The sequence below is a fragment of the Sceloporus undulatus genome, chromosome 3 (genome assembly GCF_019175285.1).
Source record: "Sceloporus undulatus isolate JIND9_A2432 ecotype Alabama chromosome 3, SceUnd_v1.1, whole genome shotgun sequence".
NCBI lineage: Eukaryota > Metazoa > Chordata > Lepidosauria > Squamata > Phrynosomatidae > Sceloporus > Sceloporus undulatus.
Window position 1 is genome coordinate 128020451 of NC_056524.1, and position 21737 is coordinate 128042187.

The 21737-nt window shown below is 38.7% G+C and overlaps 1 protein-coding gene across 1 annotated transcript in view; it reads right to left on the reverse strand.

Annotated features, from left to right (window-relative positions):
* Positions 1-21737, reverse strand: part of PIBF1 (progesterone immunomodulatory binding factor 1) — a 119077-nt gene that overhangs the window by 88634 nt on the left and 8706 nt on the right. Inside the window, exons 5-9 of the mRNA XM_042456552.1 lie at positions 20638-20757; positions 9518-9651; positions 7635-7743; positions 4065-4246; positions 339-464 (exon numbers count right to left, since the gene is read on the reverse strand). Coding sequence (XP_042312486.1) covers positions 339-464; positions 4065-4246; positions 7635-7743; positions 9518-9651; positions 20638-20757 — 671 coding nt within the window. The remainder of the gene's footprint in view (positions 1-338; positions 465-4064; positions 4247-7634; positions 7744-9517; positions 9652-20637; positions 20758-21737) is intronic.

Sequence of the window (21737 nt, forward strand, 5' to 3'; positions counted from 1 at the left end):
AATGTTTCCTTAACTACTGATCATTGACCATAACAATACAGATTGACAAATTCTTGTATAAACGATTGTTTGAATTTAGACTGTTTCAGTGAATCAAACTTAAGGACAGGTGCAACCTGAAATTCCCAAGACCAGATGTAAGCATTGTAAGATATGAGTTCTTTTCGCCTGACTACATCCCCCCTTCTTCACTTTTTTTTAAAAAGAGGAATACTAGAATAGGAAAGAAATAGGGTGGCTGGAATCTAAACAGGAATCACTCTGCATTGCAGCATTTTGTTGAAGGTTCTACTTGTATTCGATATAAATCTTTATTTTTAAAATCATTATTTTCCTACCTGTTTTCACGTTCATACATTTCCTTCGTAGCTGTTCGAAGCTGTTCTATTTCTTGGGATGTTTTTTGTCTTATTTGTTCCAATTCATTATGCAGTTTGTTTTCATACTCTGTTTTATAATGATCTCTTCAAAGCAATGAGTAAAACATAAGAAAAAATCCATTATTTTCCTTTGAATCGCCTATTCTAACCTTAATCCCCCTTAATTGTTTTTTTAAAGCAGGAATGGGAATCAAGTGGCCCTCTAGATATTAATGGAGAGCATCATGCAGCATTCTGCACTGTTGGACATGCTGGCAAGGTTGTTCCGAGTTGTATTTCAACACTTCAAGGGTTGCATGATTTTCAACCCTGTTTTAAGAGAACAGAACTCTCCTGTCCCTACTTAAAAGGTCACAGCCTCTGCTACAAATTTCTTTCAAATAATCTATACATAATCAACCTCAGCCGGAACTTAGTAGTAGCCGAATGGACAAAAAGACTTACCATTCCCCCAGGAAACAGCAGATATCTACTTATAAGTTCCTACCAACTGATTCTGTAATAATTCAAAATTCACACGGATTCCTTTTCATAAAAATGTGCTAGCAATGTTGTACAAGATTACAAGTAAGCCTATAAGAACTTTACTATGAATAAAGAAAAATAAACATTCAAATGGCCCAAAAACTTCTTTTTCAATTGCCTTTTAGCTATTTGAAAATTTTAAATCCAAGATTAGCTATTGAATCCTTTTTTCAGGCATCAGGACAAAGATATCCTTAATAATATAATTATTGCAAGTCCAGTCAGAAAGGGCAGGTTGTTTACCTGTAACTGTAGTTCTTCAAGTGGTCATGTGTGAATTCACACAAATGGGTTTCCTGTGCAGAGACATTCAGAAACTTCTAAAATAACTAGAGAAGACCTTTTGGTAGTAGCTCCACCCACCCTATATATACTCCTAGAGTTTCCCCTCTTTTCCCTCAGTTCCTAATTGGATGCCACATAGCAGCATAATGAGGGCACATGTGCAAGAGGATGACACAACCTGAGCAGAGGATGGGCCAGTCTGTGGGAATTCATAGCTGACCACTCAAAGAAGTATAGTTACAAGCAGACTTCGTTGCAGTCTTTGTGAATCACACAAATGAGTTAGACTAACAAGCATTAGTTATAAGAAGAGGGAGTGTTGTGACACCAAGCACCATGTATAGTGAACCAAAATATGTTTTATTAAACATTCAGGTAGAAAGCATGCAATGCAACAAACCTCAATGCAAACCAGAATGCTACTCTTGCAAAAGCTATATCATTCCTTGCTCTGGTATCCAGCCTGTAGTGTGAGATGAAAGTCAATGGCTGGGACTAGAATGCAGCTTTACAAACGTCCTCTAAGAAAAGCAGAGGATGCTGCTACTGCCCTGGTAGAGTGTGCTTGAAGTGGAGCTAGAAATGTCTTCCCTGAGATTTCGCAGGCCAGATGAATGGTAGCAGTCACCCAGTTTGAACATCACTGTGCAGTGACAAGAAGTCCGAGCTTCGAATTCGAGTAGCAAACAAACAATCTCTTGGATCTCTTGAATCCAAAGTATGTTTGGCGTAGAATGTGAGCACTCTTTGAACATCCAGCGAACGTAGAAAGCACTTGGTACCAGTGAACATATTTGGAGCCAAGGTAGGAAGGACAATGTCCTGGTTTAGGTGGGATGAAGACACAACCTTAGGCAAAAAAGTGATGTCTGGATGTAGCACAATTTTGTCCTTATGGAAACGAAGGTAAAGCTGGTCTAATTAAAGTGCATAAAGTTGACCAGCATGTTGAGCTGAGGTGATGGCAACAAGGTAGGCAGTCTTCCATGTCAGCCTGAGATCAGCTGAAGCAAGGACTGCTTGGAAAGCTGCATGAGGAACAACTCAAGAGTGCAAGCCGGCATCAGTACCGAAGCAGGGGCATGGAGGTGGACAAATCCTTTGAGGAATTTCTTGATCAAAGGATCTTGGGAAAAGGATGGATTAAACTGGTAGTAAGTAAAGATGGCCGCCAAATAACATTTCAAAGAAGAAATAGAAAGTCCGTGTTCAGCCAGAAACATAAGAAAGTCCAGAACTTGAGGAATTTGAACTAAAGATAGGGACAGATCCCTGTCTGTCAAAATGCAAGGAATTTAGCCCCTTTCAAATAGTAAGACTTCTTCTTTGAAGGCTTATGAGCAGCTCAAATGACAGCCTGTATGGATTCAGTCAGGTTTGAATCCGCCAAGTGACAAGGCAAAGCATCTCTAGGTCTGGATGTCGAACCTGACCCTTGGGATGCACGGGTAGTCGGAGATAATTCCTGTGGGCTAGCAGCAAGAGAGGTGTGAGCTATGGCTGCCTTGGCCCCCACAGGATTATCAGGATGACATCTGACCTGACCTGTCTTATCTTTGCCACGACTTTGGTGCTGAGTGGAAATGGAAGAAAGGCATACAGCAGGTGTCTTGTCCATTTGAATAGAAAGGTGTCTCCTTGAGAACCTTGAATCCTGCTCCTCGAGCAAAACTATGAGCGCTGATGGTTCACAAGTGGTTTGTGAAGAGACTGACCCAGGGTGTACCCCAATGGTGAAACAGTTTTCGTATCACTTCAGGATGGAGCAGCCATTCATGGCATGAATCCGAGGACCAGCTGAGTTGGTCTGCCAGTTTGTTCTCTTCACCTGGTAAATGGATTGTTTTCACAATTATGTGTCTTGCAGTGCACCATTCCCAGAATTGAAGAGTGAGGTTGAGTAGGGTTTAGGATTTCGACCGTCTCTGCTTGTTGAGGTAGCAAATGACGGTGTTGTTGTCCGTGAGCTGGAGATGGTGGAAGGACCAAGAGAGTAGTAGTCAGAGGCACATGAGGTTTCAAGGCCTGTTCATATAATAATGATTGAAGGTGGAGAGCCAATTTTTCCTGGCCTGAGAGGTAAAGGCCCTGCAGTGGGTGCAGGTCTGCAAATTCTGCCCCTCACCTAGGCATAGCAAACGACGAGTGTGTTTCTTTCCAGGGATTTTTTGCCCCACATTCATCCCATCTTTTGAAAGACATAGACTGGGAGGCCATATTTACCCCTAGTGAACAAGCCAAGGTCAAAGCTGTGAAGATCAAACAAAATCCAAATTGTAAGGCAGAGAGTAGTCGAGGTCAAACCAAGTCAAAAGCCAGAAATATTACAACTGCAGTGCCAAAGCCAAGTAGAAAAGACGAAAACCAGAGCCAAAACTTAAAAGCCGTTATGATTCTAAGAATCAGTTTCTTCGCTGCGGCTAGCACAGCAGACAAAAAAGAACTGAGGAAAAAGAGCAGGAACTCTAGGGGTATATATAGAGTGGGCAGAGCTACCACCAAAAAGCCTTCCCTAAAGATTCTAGAAGGTTCCGTATGTCTCTGCGCATGTGCAGGGAAACCCATTTGAGTGATTCACAGAAACCACAATGAAGAAGAAATATAATGAACTTTGATTTCTGTCTGTGTAAATCCTCTGGAAATAATGGGGACATTATCTTTAGAAGGTCTGTCATTTCTGTCACTTTACTTTAAAGATTTTTCTGTATGTAGAAATTCAAATCTGAAAACCCTGGATCACATTCCAATTATGCGGGTCTGATTACCTCTGATAAACTGACCATAAACATTGTTTTTGTTACTAATAGTTTTGCCCAACAACATTCTAATTCAATGACTCAGGACAACATTGAAAAGATAAATTGGCCTGAATACCTGGAGGCTACATATTTCTCATACATTTCTTCTCTAGCCCTTTTGGCATCATCTAGTTGAACCTGAAGCCTTTCAAGGCGATCTTCTTCATGGGCACAGCGAACATTAAGTTCCATATTTTGACGGCTGAGGTAGTCCTTATCCTTCTGCAGCAATGTAACAGACTGCTGTAAAGTTGCAACCTTTAAATTGAGAAGAAGAAAGAAGCATAAAATCAGATACTCTCTATGTAGTATTTCCTGGCAGGCCATTTCTCTTATTATGCATTATTATTTAATTGTATTTAATAGTTTTATATACCATCCTTTAGTACAACTTCCAGGATAGTTTACAAAAATGTGGTGCAACTTTGCGCATCGATACTGTAACTGACAAGACTGCTCAGTTGATTCAACATCCTGGATTTTCATTTATATACAGATTCAAGCATCCAGAGTTTGAAAATATTTTTAAAAATATAAAAATTCCCAAATGCAAACTTCGATTTTGTCATTTTATATATGGGACATCATGCTATGTCACTGCATTTTATGGGACTTGTGCATTCATAGATTTTGGTATCCATGGTGTGTGTGTGTGTGTCCTGAAACCAAACCCCAGTGGGTATCAAGGGCCCACTGTATTTAGCATAGTTTTAAACCATTTGATAAAAGGTTGTAGTCTACAAAACATTAAAAAAAAGCATAAATCATAAACAACTAAATACAGCAAATAAAAAGCAAGAAAAAAGGAGCAAAAATAAAACACACTACTCAGCAGGTAATATCAAAATAAAATAAGCAGGTAAGTAGATAAGTGCTATATTTTAAAAGCACAACAACATTTTTTAATGCTTGAAAGAGCAAAATGGCTTCATTTGATGCTGAAAAGACAACAGTGTATGAATCTGATGAGTTTCTTTCTGGAGAGCATCTCACAGAAAAGGAAGTCTCACTGAAAATGTCCTGTTTGGCAGTGTTCATCTCATCTCACTTGGCAGCTGGAAAAGGGTTTCAGGTGAAGACCCTAGCATCCTAGTAAGTATAACTGGGAAATGACAAGCCTACAGGTAACTGGTCCCAAATCCTGTATGACCACAAAGCTTGAAACCTTCATTTTGAATCGGGCTGGAAACAGACTTCAAGCCAGTGTACATTTTCAGACATTGGCATAATGTGATCATATAAGCCAGTCCAATGAGAAGTCTAGCTGACCTGTTTTGGACAAAATGAAGTTTTTGGACCATATGCAAAGATAGCCTCATGTACAAGATATTACAATCAAAAGTTTATTGGGACATGAGTTACAAATGTATCAGGTTCACAGTCAGCATATCAGATAGACTGATAATAGGTGCACTGAGCCACAGAAGCCATCTATGGCTCCACTAATAATGATGGGTATAAGAACACCCTATGAAATTGATTGTTTAAGGGAGCGTAACATCTTCTGGAACAGGCTAAATACCATGCAACCAGACAGACCATCCAAAAATACATCTCTGCCTCATCTGGACCGCATCTAAGGAAACTGACTTTTACACAGTCTCAAAGGTGCTGCAAGACCTCTTTGCATACTGATATTCCAGACTAACATGGCTATGTCTCTGTATTCATCTGGACTGAGTTTCTGTTTACTGGTCTTCATCCAATCCATTACCATGGTCAAGCATATGCTTTAGAATGGATAAAGAATCCCAAAGCACAACTAACATGAAGCAGTGTAATAATCCTCCAGAACCAACTTCTGCAACCAGACTTCAAAGCAAGAGTGGAACCACTGCAATATCTTCATGGTTCCAGAAGTGAAAAGCCTCTGAAAGGTTAAACCTCAGAAGCACGCATCCTTGCAATGACCAGGGGAACAGATGTTAAATCCTTCACCTTCATATTGTCAAATTCATGCCCAACTGACAAAACCATATCCAGAGTGTAACCTGCTTTGAGCCAATGACATGTTGGAGAATCCCCTCAGCCTCATGGTTGTTATGGTGGCCATAAAGTTGTGCCTCAGGTCATCCTGAATAATCACCCCTGGGTGTACTCAATAACAAATCCCAAACAAACTTTGTCAGCTCAGGTAGGAAGAATGATTGGAGTGGGGAAATGTTACATCAGCAGAATTTCTCGTCTGTCCAGAAGAAAAGGATAAATAAAGGGGGAACCAGTCTTACGAAATTATTATGTGTTTTTATTGTTATTGTTTTCCTTTCTTTTCCTTTCTTTTTTAAATAAAAAAATGAATGAATGTTGGTAAGATATGAAGAAATAGAAAGAATATAAAGGTTGAGAATTGATCATGATATATTCCAGTATGATGATATATTGTTCCTTTTGCGTTTGCTTTTTTGTTTTGTTTTTTGTTTGTGTATTTTTGTACCTATCTCATATATTTTATTGCTTTTGGCCAATGGCCATTGCAAAATGAAAGTAAATTCTGTAAAAACAATATACAACAAATTGTATCAAATAACAAAAGTTTAACATTAACAATTGTGGACAGCTTAGATAACATGAATATGTTAAAGTTCACAGTTGGACCCTTTTAGATCAAGTTATCCCCATTTTTGTATATCTGTCTGTTAAATAAATAATAAAAAGACAAGGAATACCTTTACCTTTTACATCACATTACTATGCCATTGTATATAATGGGACTTGAGCACCCATGGATTTTGGCATTCATGAGGTGATCCTGGAACCAAACTCCAGCAGACACCAAGAGCCCACTGTTGATCATTCTAGGCATATACCAGAGAGTAAGTATGGTATAGTACAGTGGGCCTTTGGTGTATGCTGAGCTTTGGTTCCAGAATTCACCCCCCTCCGCCATGAATATCAAATCCATGGATGCTCAAGCCCCATTAAATAATAATAATAATAATAATAATAATAATTTATTTGTATCCTGCCCCTCTGAGAACAATCGAGGCGGCTAACAAGTTAAAAATACAAAACATATCAAATCCCTAGTATCCTCCCCCCCTTAAAAAGGTATTAAATCTAATAGAGAATTAAAACCATACAAGTTAAAATTGACCCCAAAGGTCAAACAACATAACAATAATCAATATAACAATAATCAATGGGAGCGGCGGTATCTATTTATTCATAGGAGTTTCCTATACAATGGCATAATAAAATGGTGTCCTTGATATAAAATGACAAAATCAAGGTTTGCTTTTTGGAATTTATATATTTTTAAAAATATTTTCAAGCTGTGGATGTATGAATCCATGTAGTTTGAGTATTCAAACTCAACTCCAGAAAATCAAGATTCGAATCTCCATGTGGCCATGGAAACCGCAGGGCAAATCACTTTGGCAAGTGACCTTGGGCAAGTCACTTTCTCTCAGCCTCAAAGGAAGACAAAGACAAACCCCCTCTGAACAAAACTTGCCCAGAAATCCCCATGATAGGTTTGCCTTAGGGTCACCATAAATTGAAAACTACTTAAAACCATGTGACACCAACAACAGCGTACACCAAAAATAAAACAGAAACAAAAATTAGGATTCCAAAGAAAATACTAATTTTGCTACTTTGGGCATTTTAAAACAAATTTTTTGAATAAGTTTAAACAAGATTCTACCTCTTTTGAGAAATCATTCCTTTCTTTGATTAGTGCTTTATGAGACACTTCTAGTATTTCGTATTTTCTTTGGAGCTCTGAGAAGTCATGTTCAAATGTATCACGCTCACTGTTAAAACAAAAGCATATTATGATTAGGACATAGTATTGTTATGGCCATAATTCTGTTAACTGGCATAACTATGCCAGCACAGGTAATGGTAGCAATTCAGGTACTGTTAAAATGGCTGTGGTCAGCATAGCAATGGGAAGCACTGCACAGAAAGTCATCTCAGGGGCTAAACAGAGAGGGCAAAATAAAGCTGCTTCAGATCACTTTGGAGGTATGCTGTTTAAATGCTGCATGCGTCCTAAGAGGCTGGAAGCCACACCAAAGCAGCTTTGGCACAGCTTCTGGCCTGTGTGTGTGTCATTTAAACAGCATACCTCCAAAGTGACCAGAAACAGCTTTATTTTGGCCTCTCTGTTCGGGCCCTCAGTCAACAGAGAAGGTTTCCTATTCTCATGCTGCTGAGAAGTCTGTACAACTACTTTCTCTGGCAATGGAGATGGCTTTTTACTGCACACCATCCCAAGAAGTGCCTTAAACTGGTAGGATGGAGTATTATGCCACTGTAAGTCACAGGAGTAAAAGATCTCAAGCTTCAGTTTCTACTAAAATTTGCTCTTGTACAACACACACTACTCTTCAGATATTCATGTACCAATGGAGGCCCAACTGAGTTCCAGTTTACCTTAATTTGGCCTCCACCAAATAGAAAAATACTTAAATTTATTTCAGTTGCAATATTTGGGTTCTTTCTGAGTATTTTCTGAAAAACTGAGAAAGACTAGAGTAAGACATCAGTTTTTCACATGATCATCTGTGCTCTCCCTCACATCATTTCACTCTTTGAAACTACAACCATCACATTCCTACAAGAAATGTTCAAGCCAAGTTCTGAAAAGTGCTCTTGCTGACACATTTATTTTCACATATGATGATTCCAACATGGTTAATCATCAGATATATGACATTCACTTTCCTACATTCATTTTCAAACTGCAATTGGATGGTGAGAAATGAGAAACACAAGAGTTCTAAAGATGGGTGGGTCGTCAAAGGTAATTTAATTCCATCCCCTGTCAATGCAAGAAAGCCATTACTACAGCACTCCTGAAAAGTAGCTATCCAGTTTTAAAAGGAGACTACAGCTGTGTAAAACAGTATCTTTTAATGCAAAGTAGCTCATACTATCAGGGACAGCGAGGGAGGAAGTGCTGGAAGTTGCAGGGGAGAAGGAAATTGGCAAAAATTATCTGTTCTGAATTATTTCTGGTGGGAGTATTCTGAGAAAGACTCTGCTCAAAGGATGCTACCCAAGCAGAAGGAAACCCTGGAACCAACCTATTAAACATTTAATACTCAGTGGGCCAATCAGATGGTTTAAGATTTTTACTTAATTATTCAGTTATCAAACAGACAACATAGACCAGTTAATAAGTGCACACACTGGAGACCCCCAAATACAATGACTTTTGATTATCTTGAAGGAAGATAACAAGTTCTCCTTATTGTAAAGGCTCATGTTCACATGCACTTGATATGTGCTGACATTATATGAAAATAATAATGAATTTTATATTTCATCTTTCTCCCAGCATGAAATTCAAGTGGAGTCACAACACAGATTAAAGAAAAATTCAACTAAATAAGCAATCATTACAATGAAGAGAGTTTGCAAACTATTAAAATGAGTTATCCTTTGTGTGGACACCAGATTGTTGCATATTTGATACCTGACAGCTGAGTTCATGAACAGGTTCCATTGCAAACACTGTATTTAAGATAATGCAAGTTAAGTGAAAGTTCATTCTATCATTATATTTACTAAAGCACTTACCTTTTTACTTTATCATAATTCTCTTGCCGATAGTCACCTTGTTGAATCATTTGTTTTGTATCAGCCAGATCCAGTGTTAAACGTTGACATCTGACTTCCAATTCTGAACGACTTCTTCTCTCTGCTTCATAGCTCTGAAAAACAACCATAAAGAATAACACCATCAGTTTAAAAATGAATGGATTCAAATTATCGTTGCTATAATTTTAGTAGTTGCTTTACTAGACATTACATTAGTTACTCTCTGCAGGACCACTGAGAAACAACCAATGGGATTCCATCAAAAATGGTCCAACAGAAACAGTGACTATCCTCAGCCTAGTAGGACAAACTATCTCTGGCCATGACTGCAAATTAAAGAACCCCGCAATTCCTTCTTCACACCTAAGGGGGCTTTGAGCTTGTATTTCTCAAATAACAGTCACTTGTGCCTCATGATAAAACACCTTTGAAACTGACAGCACTTTCAGCAGCCATTTTTGACAAGTTACAGAAGTGAGAACCCCGCTCAACACACTCTAGTTTTCAACCACCTCAAAAATACCTGTTTGGACCTGATGGCACCACTATGCTTCTCAGCACAGCAGCTAGGTTCAAAATTCAGAGCTAGGGGGATGGATGTTAGGAAGTAGAATTACATTTTATGTATAAATTTGTAAAGATCTTACATGTGAGTATGTTCCTTTGTTGTATGTTTTGTTTCCTTTGGGTGTGTATGAGAAAGTTTAATAACAATTATTAATAATAATTATAATAATAAAATTCGCCTTTACCACACCAGCAACAGAATATTTGTATAATTCTTACAATAGTTTTTGTTGAATAGTTATGGTTAACTTGTACTAATTCTCTGTGCTTTTCTGTGGGTCATTTCCTTCTGACCTCAGCTTACAACCACTCTCCTGCTCCAACCATACATCTTATGAAGAGGACGACACCAACAAAAACTTATACTCGTTGTATGCTACCACCCAGATCTATCAGATTATTATATTGACTGTCTCTTATCTGAAATGTTTGGGATCAGAAATGTTTCGGAGCTGGTTTTTTATTATTATTTTTTTGGAATACACAAGTAGTGTACTATCTAAAGTACTATGTGCTTGTACTGTATTTGCGTGGCTGGGTCTGTGAAATCGTGGGATATGTTGATTCAAGCATTACGCTTCAATTCTTTCCATTTTACAGATTCTCAGTCTCTCTTCAGTATCACATATTTTTGCTACCAGCCACCTGCTTCCATCTTTGAGGCAGTGGCCTTCCTAACTCATGTCTCATTTGTTCATTACTTGTGTTGTGTATGAGATGTGAGGCTGGACAGAGACAAAGCAGCAGAAGTGCCATAATTGCCACCTCAAAAGCAGGAGCAGCAAAAAGTTTTAGATATTGGAGGTTTTAGGATTTTGTATTTCCAGATTAGGGGTATTAAACCTGTACTATCCTCAGCCAGCAAGGATAGGATGGAAAAGGGTGGTTCGTGCCATGACAAATTTTTAGCGTTTCTATTTTTGTAATATACTAAATTAAAAGGAAAAAAAATACAAAGGTATTTTCTCTTTTCATTTACTCTGTTTTACCATGTAGAAACACAAAGACATTTAAGTGAGGAATAAATATAGAGTCCATTGTAAGACAGACATTTTAATATAAAATCTCATTTAGTGTGCGCAAAGACAATGCAGTACTTAATATGATCACGACTAGCACTGAAAATTCAATTTTCTAGCCTTGCAAAGCTATGACTTATACACTGAGTACTTCATTCCAGCACAAACATATATAAAAATATCCCAGGTAAGGCCATTAAGATACTGTCTAATTTATCATGCTGCCTTTCTGCTGTAATCTCTTTATAACTAGTTGCTATCATGTTTCAGAAGAAGTTCCACCAACATTACTGATTTCATGCTAGCCAAAAGGCTGATGGCCCATGAGTGTTCTCTAGTCACAATACATTGAATCTGTTCCTAGAGGCATTAACAGTCAATCACTCTCTTTCCCTGTTTTAAAGGACAGTACTATTTCTGAGTCGCTTAGAACTTTCCCATCTGTCAGTGCTCCACTCGCAGCAGCAGCTGTCCAAGATGTAAAGTGTGCCTCTGAAAAAGCCACACTTAGCAGATGGTTTGAATATGCCCCATGTTTATAGCAGAAGACACTCAAACATGTTTCTCAAAATCCCAGACGGGAAGCAGAGTCAGGAGGAATAAGATACATGCAGCCCTTTTTCTGACATACTCGATTACAAAGATTTATATAGGGCATCCCCCTTATTCTACAGAGCCTGGTGGTTATGTAATATTTCCTGACAATCACCACTGAACAGAGTACCCACCACGGAGCAGAATATCCACTCCAGGATACTGTAGGATCAGATAGTAAGTGAAAAAGAATGTGTAGTGAAGTTAGCTGTACACCATCTACTACTTTTCCTTTTGGCCTTCAATCTGTTAAAGAGCTAGCAATGCTTTTTTCTTTGTACTTCTCTTTATAGCATTTCTTTCAAAAATTGTTCTATTTATAGGATCTTGTTGACATCTGGCTCTTCAGAATCATATCCCTGCCATCTTCACAATCTCGACTAATCCCTGTACTACTGGCAATATTGTTTAAAGCTATTTCCTCAATTTTCTCTGCACATATTACGAACTCAATGAGCACACCGTATTTTTGTTTATTATGCTTCTTGCACACTAAATCTCCTACAATGATTAGTTCACATATTCTATGCATTCTTTTAGTGTGGGAATTTAGGGACTTAGTTACTTTAGGGATGGGGTGGAAGAGAATGGATAACCAACAAACTAACAAACGAACATATGCAAGTCCTAAGCAGTCAAAAATATATATTGATGTCACAAAACACTATTTACCCTCAAAGCTGGGTACTGTCAATTTTCCACCTGTCGAGGCAGATGAATCACTATGAAGCAGGTGGATTTATTAGTCCTTGAAAAACTAGTTCTTTTATACTTCTTTTGCCTTTCATTTACAAAGGAAGGTTCCCTCAATTCAGAAGCTGCAAAATTAGCTAGTCATAACAAGTTTAACAGATATGATCACCTTGCAATATTTGGGAAACTCCTAAATTTTCTAGGCAAATTCATAGACAAGGGGATTATAGCTGATGAAAAGGCACCTGCTTCACACACAGAAAAGTCTCAACCTAAGTTAAGGGGCTCACATGAATCCAGTTATTAATTCCTGAAATCAGTTCAGAGAAATGGAATGGAACATGAAATTAAAATATTTCAATTCTCTTTGACTAGAACATCATTTTTAACATGTCAGAACTGATAGCTGGTTAAAAGACAAGCAATTTAATAACTAGAAGCAGAAAGAATCCTTCCATTATGATGATGGTGACAAAGATCTTTCAGTTCTAAAAATGCAGAAAAGAGATATTGTATATACCTGTGTATAAGTAAAAAAAAATTTTTTTTGACAAAAAATAGTCCCTAAAAAGCTGGGTCAACGTATATACAGGTCAATACTGAAATAGGGATCCAGTGCAAAGGCAGTGACAAGAAGTAGGGATGAGAAGGCCTTCTTGGCATGGAAGTAGGACTCCCACACCATTACTCCTCTCTTGTATAAACCAGATATGTCTGTCTGCAGAGGCTCAGCAAACTCCTTCCTGCTTCAGATGTGCAGAAGCTGGCCTACCCAGCTCAGGGGAAACGGAAGGATAACATTGAGGCTGCCCAAAATGCCCCTGAGTCTGCCTCTGTATGCCTCAAGCCAGGAGGAGACTACCTGGTGGCTTTTCAACTATCTACTCCCTCGACATATACACACACCACCATGGGCTTTCCCAGAGGTCCCTGAGAAACCATCCAGAGGAATCGTCTCAGACTGGGCCATCACAAATATGGCCAGAGAAGTGGCTCTGACTTCACTCAAGACCTGGACCACTAGCAGCAGTAGCAGTAGTTTGCCTCCTCCTTTATCTCCTCCTTCTCTTGGGAGGCTGGCTGGCTGGTTGGCCAGCAGCAAGCACAGGAAGCTTTTTTGTCTACAGAGCTATGGGCATGTCCACTACGTCCTACAGCTATAGTCATACTGCAGGGCCTGGAGAAGCCCAATCCTTGCTTGCTATAGTTGGTCTCCTGGAGATAGGCAGGTTCACTCACTTGCATGCATCTCTCCCACTTGGATCCAGATGTTATAAGAGAATGCATGTGCATGTGTGAGGTTGAGGGAAGGAGGCCCAGCTTTCTATGGAGCTGGCTCCTGGCATGCAACAGGGCTTCATCCCTGGGCCCTGGGGCCTTTGCAGCAGCCTCAGCTTCCGCCTTGCTTTTTTCCTGAACTGGGAGGGCCAGCGTCTGCCCACTTCAAGATGAGATGAGTTTGTGGGGTTGCTTTTCAATTATCCTCTCTCTCAATTGCATACCCCTGGTTGCCTGGTTTGGAGTGATTACTCTGGATGGCTTTTCAGAGACCTGTGAGGGCAGAGGAAGGAGCAGATGATGATGATGATGATAAATCCAGAAAACCCCTCCTGGCTTGAGGCTTGCAGAGGTGGTCTCTAGGGTCTTTTCAACAGCCTCAACTTCTTCCTTCCTTCTCCCTGAAGCTGGGCCAGCCAGCCTCAACTCCTGTTCCAATCTTGACCCATGGATAAGTCAACCTAGGTTTTTAAGGTCAATTTTAGACTAAAATATCTCATCTTTTAGTCAAGTATATATGATAAAATATGTTAGGCCAGCACCACAACAATTTATGACAAGCTCTGAAATCACATTTGCAGAAAACCTTAGGGTTGCTCCTGCCAATATACCCATGTAAAATGTAAAGCATAACATCACTCTCTTTCTGTCCTATCAATGACAAAAAAGGATTCATAATGCTCTAATGGATGTGATATCAGCATATGCAAAAAAGCATGTTCAAAACCATAGTTCTTTATGTACACTCAGATGGGGGAAAATTCTTATGAAGCAGCTTATTTGGATGGAAAACTACAAAGACACAACCTGCATGATAATTAAAAAATGGGTACTAGGAGCTCAGAGTCCCACTCAGGTGTGCACCCAAACCCTTCTTTTAGGCACTTTCTGTTAAGAAGAGAAAAATCTGTTCTAGGATAACTATACATTATAGTAAGGTGGTTTAACACCAAAGCTGCATCCACAGTTCAGAAATAATCCAGTCTGACCACCACTTTAGCTGCCATGTCTCAATGCTATGGGGTTCTGCGAACTGGAGTTTGTTGTGACACTAGAGCTCTCTAACCGAGAAGGCTAAACATCTCACAAAACTACAAATCTCAAAATTCCATAGTACTAAGCCATGGCAGTTAAAGTGCTGTGAAACTGGATTATTTCTACAGTGCTGATGCAGCCCAATTGGAAAACTGTGTTATTTTGAAGGTTGCCATCATGTCATTGTAATATCTAGTTTACATCCAAAGTTTTATGGTAATAATATTATGGTAATATTGAATTTAGACATGCTAAATGGTAGAGAGCCAGGATGACATACCGGTTTGGTGATGGACTATGACTGGAGACCAGGGTTTGAGTCCCAGCTCAGCAATGAAACCCACTAGGCAACCCTGGGCAAATCACATGCTCTCAGCCTCAGGGGAAGGCAACGGCAAGCATCCTTTGAAAAAAATCTTGCCAAGAAAATCCCATGATAGGTTTACCTTGGGGTTGCTGTAAGTTGAAAACAGCTTGCAGGCACTTAAAACACACACACACACACATAAATGCATAAATAATTTTAAAAACATATCAAAGCTAACACTGGCTACACAAATAACTCTCATTGTCATCCATTTTGGTGACAAGAAACAATTACTCCCAGCCCCACCTACCTACTAAGACCTATGTTGAATTTTTAGCCACGTCTGAGACTTGATATCATCCTCAAGGGTAGGACAGTCTATTGAAGACATGGGCAGACATGCTGACTTACACATTTTATGTGGCTATTTTATGATAGTTTAAAATTATATTTCTTGGCATGTAAGGTAAGTTATAATGCTTGCTTTCCCAAAACAAGTCAGCAAAATATGCAAAAGCAACATGAAAATTACTTCAAGTAATTATAGCAAACATTTTGTGTCATTTACAACCATAATAGATATTCTACTTTTTAAAAGCATTAGACATAGAGTCTTTCCAAACCTATAGTTTAACTGATGGAGCAGACTATTTTTTCCCCCTAAATGTGGGTGTGCAAAAAAAAGCTGTATGTTTATTTGAAAATAGAAGCATTCCCTTTTCCAGGAAATGGAGAAGCACTCAAGATGTGCAAAAAATAATAATAAATAAAATAAATAAAAAATAGAAAAATAAAATAAAAGAGAACTGAATTTTAGATCTGACAGTTGCAAGAGCTTCATTTAAAAAAATGTAAAATAGAGTATCTAAGGAAGAATATTTCAGTTTAGCAGGTTTCACTGCAACAAAATCAATTTGGGAAAGCACATGCTTTCACAATGAATGAAATGAAGACCAACTTCATTACTACTTTTTAATTTAACTATGTTAAATTTGGAACTTATGCCAGAAGTATAATACCTAAACATTTTCAATATCTTGTGAACTAAAAGAAGGCTTCCTTCTTTACTTTTCCTGAGCAGTGTCAATAGCTATGAACTTTTAAAATCCTTGACAGTTAAGCACAGGTTCTAGACTCCAGGTACAATTCAGCCTTCTCTGAATAAATACTGACACCAAGTGGTAAGAAACGGCAAAGATTCACATTTAGTTAATTCTGAAACTACAGTCGTCCCTTCTGATTTGTGGGGGATCTGTTCCGGACCCCCCACAAATCAGGAAAATTGCCAATATTGATTACAATATTGATTACAATGAAGGCATGCCCTTGTGTGCAGTGCTGTGTGCATGCACACCGTTATATCCTTCCTGGCTTGCCATCTATAAAAGACCAAGGGATACAAATGGAAAGACTGCGAACCGGGAGGGATAACTGTATATCTAACAGCATTTCATTTATTAATGACTTCCGGTGCAGATCTGATGGCTAAAACATATTATGAGTGTTCTTATTCTGCCACACAGAAATCTGTATATACTGTACTTCATTTACAGTACAGTAAGGCCATCATCACACATGAATTTAAAGGTAACTTTTGACACAAGTCTGAAATAAACGGGATGTCAAACTGTAATGCTCAAGAAATCAGGATGCATTGGTCTTCATATTAAGGGATTTGAGTGACCTGAAGCTTGAACAGATAGCCTACTTTCACCTAATTGTTGTTCTTGATTACTGCAATATATTTTCCCAATCATGAACACCTAACATGAAAAAGAAATCTGTCTAAGTTTAATTCTCACATCCTGTTCCTTGAATATTAGCTGACTTGAATGGTAATGTATTGCTTTGTTGTTGTTTTCCTCTGTATTCTGCTAATAACTTTCAAGGTAGTACCCTGATGCACTGTATGTCTTTCAGAACACAGCAGTTGAAGAGATGAGGGTGAAAAGTGGATACACCAGAATAAGTGTAATGGGCAGTGAATCATTCCTGTATGTAATAGAGATTCTAATAATTATTCATCTTCTTAAATAGCTCTTTTCTCTCGTTTGACACTCATTCACATGGATAAAAAAAATATTAAAAAAAAATACACAGAGTGATTTCTGAGGTATTTTCTGACCTCATCCAAGTCCCAAAATAGTTCTGGGGGATACAAATACCCTATGTGTACAGGTGTGTTTGTGGGTGCAGAATGAAGGGTATTATTATATGGTATGCAAACAAAAATAAATGGTCATACAAGAAAGATTTTTTAAAGGAGCAGATGATTTCCTCCTCTGTAAAATCATCATCATCATCAAAATAATTTTGGATTGAGAAAATAGAAAAAAGGAAAGAAAAGAAAACTTTACTAGAAAACATGTATACATAGAAGAAGAACAGAATGAAGTCCATAGAGAAAAGAAGAGATGAGTTAGAATAAGACTTTGTATTAGAAGTATGAGGATCGACAATGGATAAGAATGTAAATATAATAAATGAATGAATTTTAAAAAATAATTTGGATTGCTTCCAGTTGAAAAACCCCCCAACCCTGTTGTGTAGCCATCAAAATCAGGAAAGGGGCATAAACTATGAAAGAAAACTGCAGGGAAACCTGAGGTAATTTTCTACTCTACTAAGAAAATAGTCCCTTTTCATTCTGCCAATGAACAGTCCAGCACTCTAAAGACAACCAACACATCTCACTTAAATGCAAGGGTCCTTGGAAGCAAGTCTGCCACACTTAGTACACTGTCTCCTGATATTCTTATTCACTGTTCTACTGCAGAGTACCCCAATGGAAAAATGTAACAGATGTTGGGACAATTTTGCTCACACATACAAGTGGTGCATTTAAAAAAAATTTAAAACATTATACATGGCAGGTTTAGGCAACTAGGAGACTCTGTGTACAAGTTTCAAGGCAATAATGTAATAAAAGGTCTAATTTGTAGGTGTAGTTTTCCATGATTTCTCAGCAAAATGATTTGTCGTTCTGAAATGCCCCATCCAGTAGCAGTAGTATTAACCATTACACTGTATACCAGGAAAAAAAATATCATGGGTATTTTTTAGAAAAACAATATTTTTCAGAGGAAATGGGAATACAGATCTTTTGATTCCTAGAAGAACAAAATTATTAAAGTTTTGTATAGGTATTAATCTAGCCTAGTCTGTACTTTGTAGGAAGCAAGTTTGTTGTCTGAAATGTTTATTACAAGAGACTGATGAATCGTTTGAAAAGAAGCCAGATTGTTGCAAGATTTGTTCATAAATCAGTACAGGTAGCAATCTCCCAAACTGTCATATCAACTTAATTATAAGATAATATAAGACATGCAATAGTTAAGATATTTATTCCTTTGTTAAGGGCAAGTATCATGAGATACATGAGGGAAGCAGAAAATATGCTGTACAAGCACACCTACTTGTCTCCAACTACCACATGTGGCACTCATAATCACTGCTATGCTCTGCTATACATTCACATCTGCTTCAGCACCATGAACAGCCTCTCTCTTACAAAACATTACTTCAACCCTTTCTAAATTTGTAATAACTATCATGTAAATCGGGAAGCCTCCCAGCCAAACATGTAATAACATGCTATAGGATATACCTGGGACATTAAGGCTGCAGTCCTAAACACACTGTTAGTCCCAACTAAAGGAGAACCACTGAATCAAATGGGATTACCTACATGTTGACATTACTCATCAATAGAATCAATGGGTCTATTCTAGATGGGAGTACACTATGCAACTGAACTCCATGCAACTTTCTTTTAAGTCAACCAGTTTAAGATTATGTTACAGATCTCGGTTCCAGCAAAATACATATTTATTACTGAAAAGTATTTATTGTTCCCCAGCCCAAGCTCCCAAACCTATGTACAATAAAAACCAAAAAACAAAAACAGATTAAAGACAAAATTAGAAGTCAGTTTTAATTAAACTAGTTGTAAACACCAATACAGTGTCAGAAATATGGCTTTGGGTGCTGCTCACCAGAAGTAGCCTTATGTTATCAAGTCTGGAATTTTATAAAAATACCCCCAAAATCCCTATCCCAAAATGCATCTGTGGAGGTAATCAGGTGGCCCCTTTTCCCTGGCATCACTTGATCATAGAGGCCTCCAAGCAAGTTCTGCATCCATAGGGTGAAGTATGTCTCCTGATGACCCTAATGGAAAGGCGTTATGGGAGCTGTCCTTTGGCTGCCATGACCTGAAAGTGGAGAGACCACGTAGGCAGCAGCCTTACTTAGGAGTTGCAAACAGGAAAGATTCCTTCACACCTGGGAGACAGATTTATGACTGGGAGATGTTTCACAGACACAAGCCATTCCGGCAACAATAGTTTTCCCATGGCTGGGGATGCCTATGGATCAAGTGATGTGTAAATTTGGTTTACTTTGATGTAGGACAAGAGCCTCCACTGGCTACGTGACTAGGAACCTATTTAAAGTCCAGTTTTTCCTTTGTTCGAAGTTCCATATTGGTGGCAGGCAGGCACTCTGTCAGTCTGCTTCTCCTGGTTCCAAGCACCCCTTTCCCATTTTCCTTCAGTGTTGCTGCAGCTACCTTGATTCCGAGGGAAACCATTGCAGGCAAGTATTTCCATTAGCAGGCCTTGTGTCCTCTTTCCATTTTTCCTCCCTTTCTTCTATTAGCCTTGAGTGATTGCATGAGTGAATGTATGGGTGTGAGTGTGTCCCCCTGTGCATCAATAAACTAGATTAAAATTCAAAGACTTTGCCTTTGCCTCAGTTCCTGGAAGTTCTGGTCCCTTCGTAAACAGGCTGGGATTCGATCCGAGAGGGGTACTTGTAAGGAGCCCCATATTGGTGTGTTGAGCTAATTAATATTCCCCAAAATTTGAGCAGATATCCTTACACTTACTTCCCTTGGGAAAAATTTTCACAGCACTACTGCTGCTATAGAGAAAGCTCCTGTATTCAGCAGAAATTTCTAAACCTAACTGCTCTGCTGGTAGGCCATGCAAATTCCAGGTAGCTTCACACAGGAGAAGGAAGTTTTCAGACTGGCTTCTAACTGTTCAGGGTTTTTAAAATCAAAACAAGGATCTTGAATGGAGATCAGAAACAAAATGCAAACCGAAGACCAGGTTACTAAAGTGCATCCCAAACAATAGTCTGGTGGCCATATTTGCACTAGTTGTAGATTCAGAATGCTAATCAAGGGCAGCCCACAAAACACAGCATGATAGTAATCTAATACGTCAGAGATCACAGTAGCTAAATCTCCCTTCTGTATGAAGGGACCCAGCTGTTGCTCCAGACAGTCTTGACTACAGCAGCCACATGGCCTGCCAGGAAGAATGTTGGGTTCAAGCGCATTCCCAAACTATGAATCTGTTTCTTCCAAAGAAACGCAAGCCTACACAAAAGAGATTGTGATTCCAAGCCTACGTTGGCCTATCTGCTAACCAACAGAATTGCTGCCTTTTATGGATTCAACATTGATTTGATGACCCACCTCTAATCTCTCAATACATCCAGATGGCAATTCAGAACTTCCTTAGTATCCTAGAATGTTCAATATGTGCTTTTATTTCTGCTTCAAACGACCATTTTAAACGAAATATTGGCATACAAACCTCCATCAACTGCTTCAGCTGAGATCTGTAATCATCCAGTTCTTCACATGCTGCTTCCTTTTTCACTTGCAATTCATTTACCTCCCTTTTTAAAGGATGTATTGCTTCATAGAATCTAATCTAGAAACCACAACACAAATACACACAATTATTACTTTCCAAAGTAAATGAAAAAATTATAAATATTGTATGTCTTTATATCCTTCATCTTAGCTTGCTTCTTGCGAAGATTTCAACTTTGAAGAGTTTTCAGGCAGGAACATTTCCTTTTCAATTCTGCATAAAGCACTTAAAAATAAGTGCTGTGGAATCAACAGCAGAGAATCATATTTCTATCAAGAGTCAAATTCTCTCAATGGAATCTGTCTTTCTCTCTTTCTGCTCTCCCGTTCTCTCTCTTTTTCTTCCAATCTTTTCTCTCTGACTTCGCTCTCACCATAGCATATTACTGTGAAGGAACAGATTATTCTGACTAGAGATCTGAACTAATTATTTTTACAGGGCTTTTGAAACTGGGTTGTCCCATTCCTACACTATACAAATATTAATTGTGTGATTAATAATTTCATAAAACTACATAAAACATAATTCTTACAATGATACCACAAGTTTATTACATTTATATTTTACAGACTAGCTGCAGACTAGGAGAATTTTGAACACTACATAAGACATAATTTATTGATTTTTTTGAAATTTATGCTATAATCCTATTCCTGGCCAACTTACGGTGTATCTGCACTGAAGATTTAAAGCAGTTTAACACCACTTTAATTGCCATGGCTCTATCCTACAGAATCCTGGAATTTGTAGCCTTGCCTGGAACACATGAGCCAAAAAGTGTGGCTTCCAATCACTTTGGGGGCATGGCGTTCAGAAGAAGCATGCCCCCGGATTGGTCAGAAGTCGTACTGAGGTCATCTGAGGAAGCCCAAATCCGGTTGCAAAAGGAGCAGAGAAAAGCCGCTCCTTGCCAGTGGTCCACTGAGAACTGCAGCAGAGTCTGGCCTTTGGACTTCCGTGTCCAGTTGCCATCGCCCTGTACCAATCAGGGCTCACTTGTGGCTGGAGTGGCCAGAGGCCAGAGGCCACTCCAAACC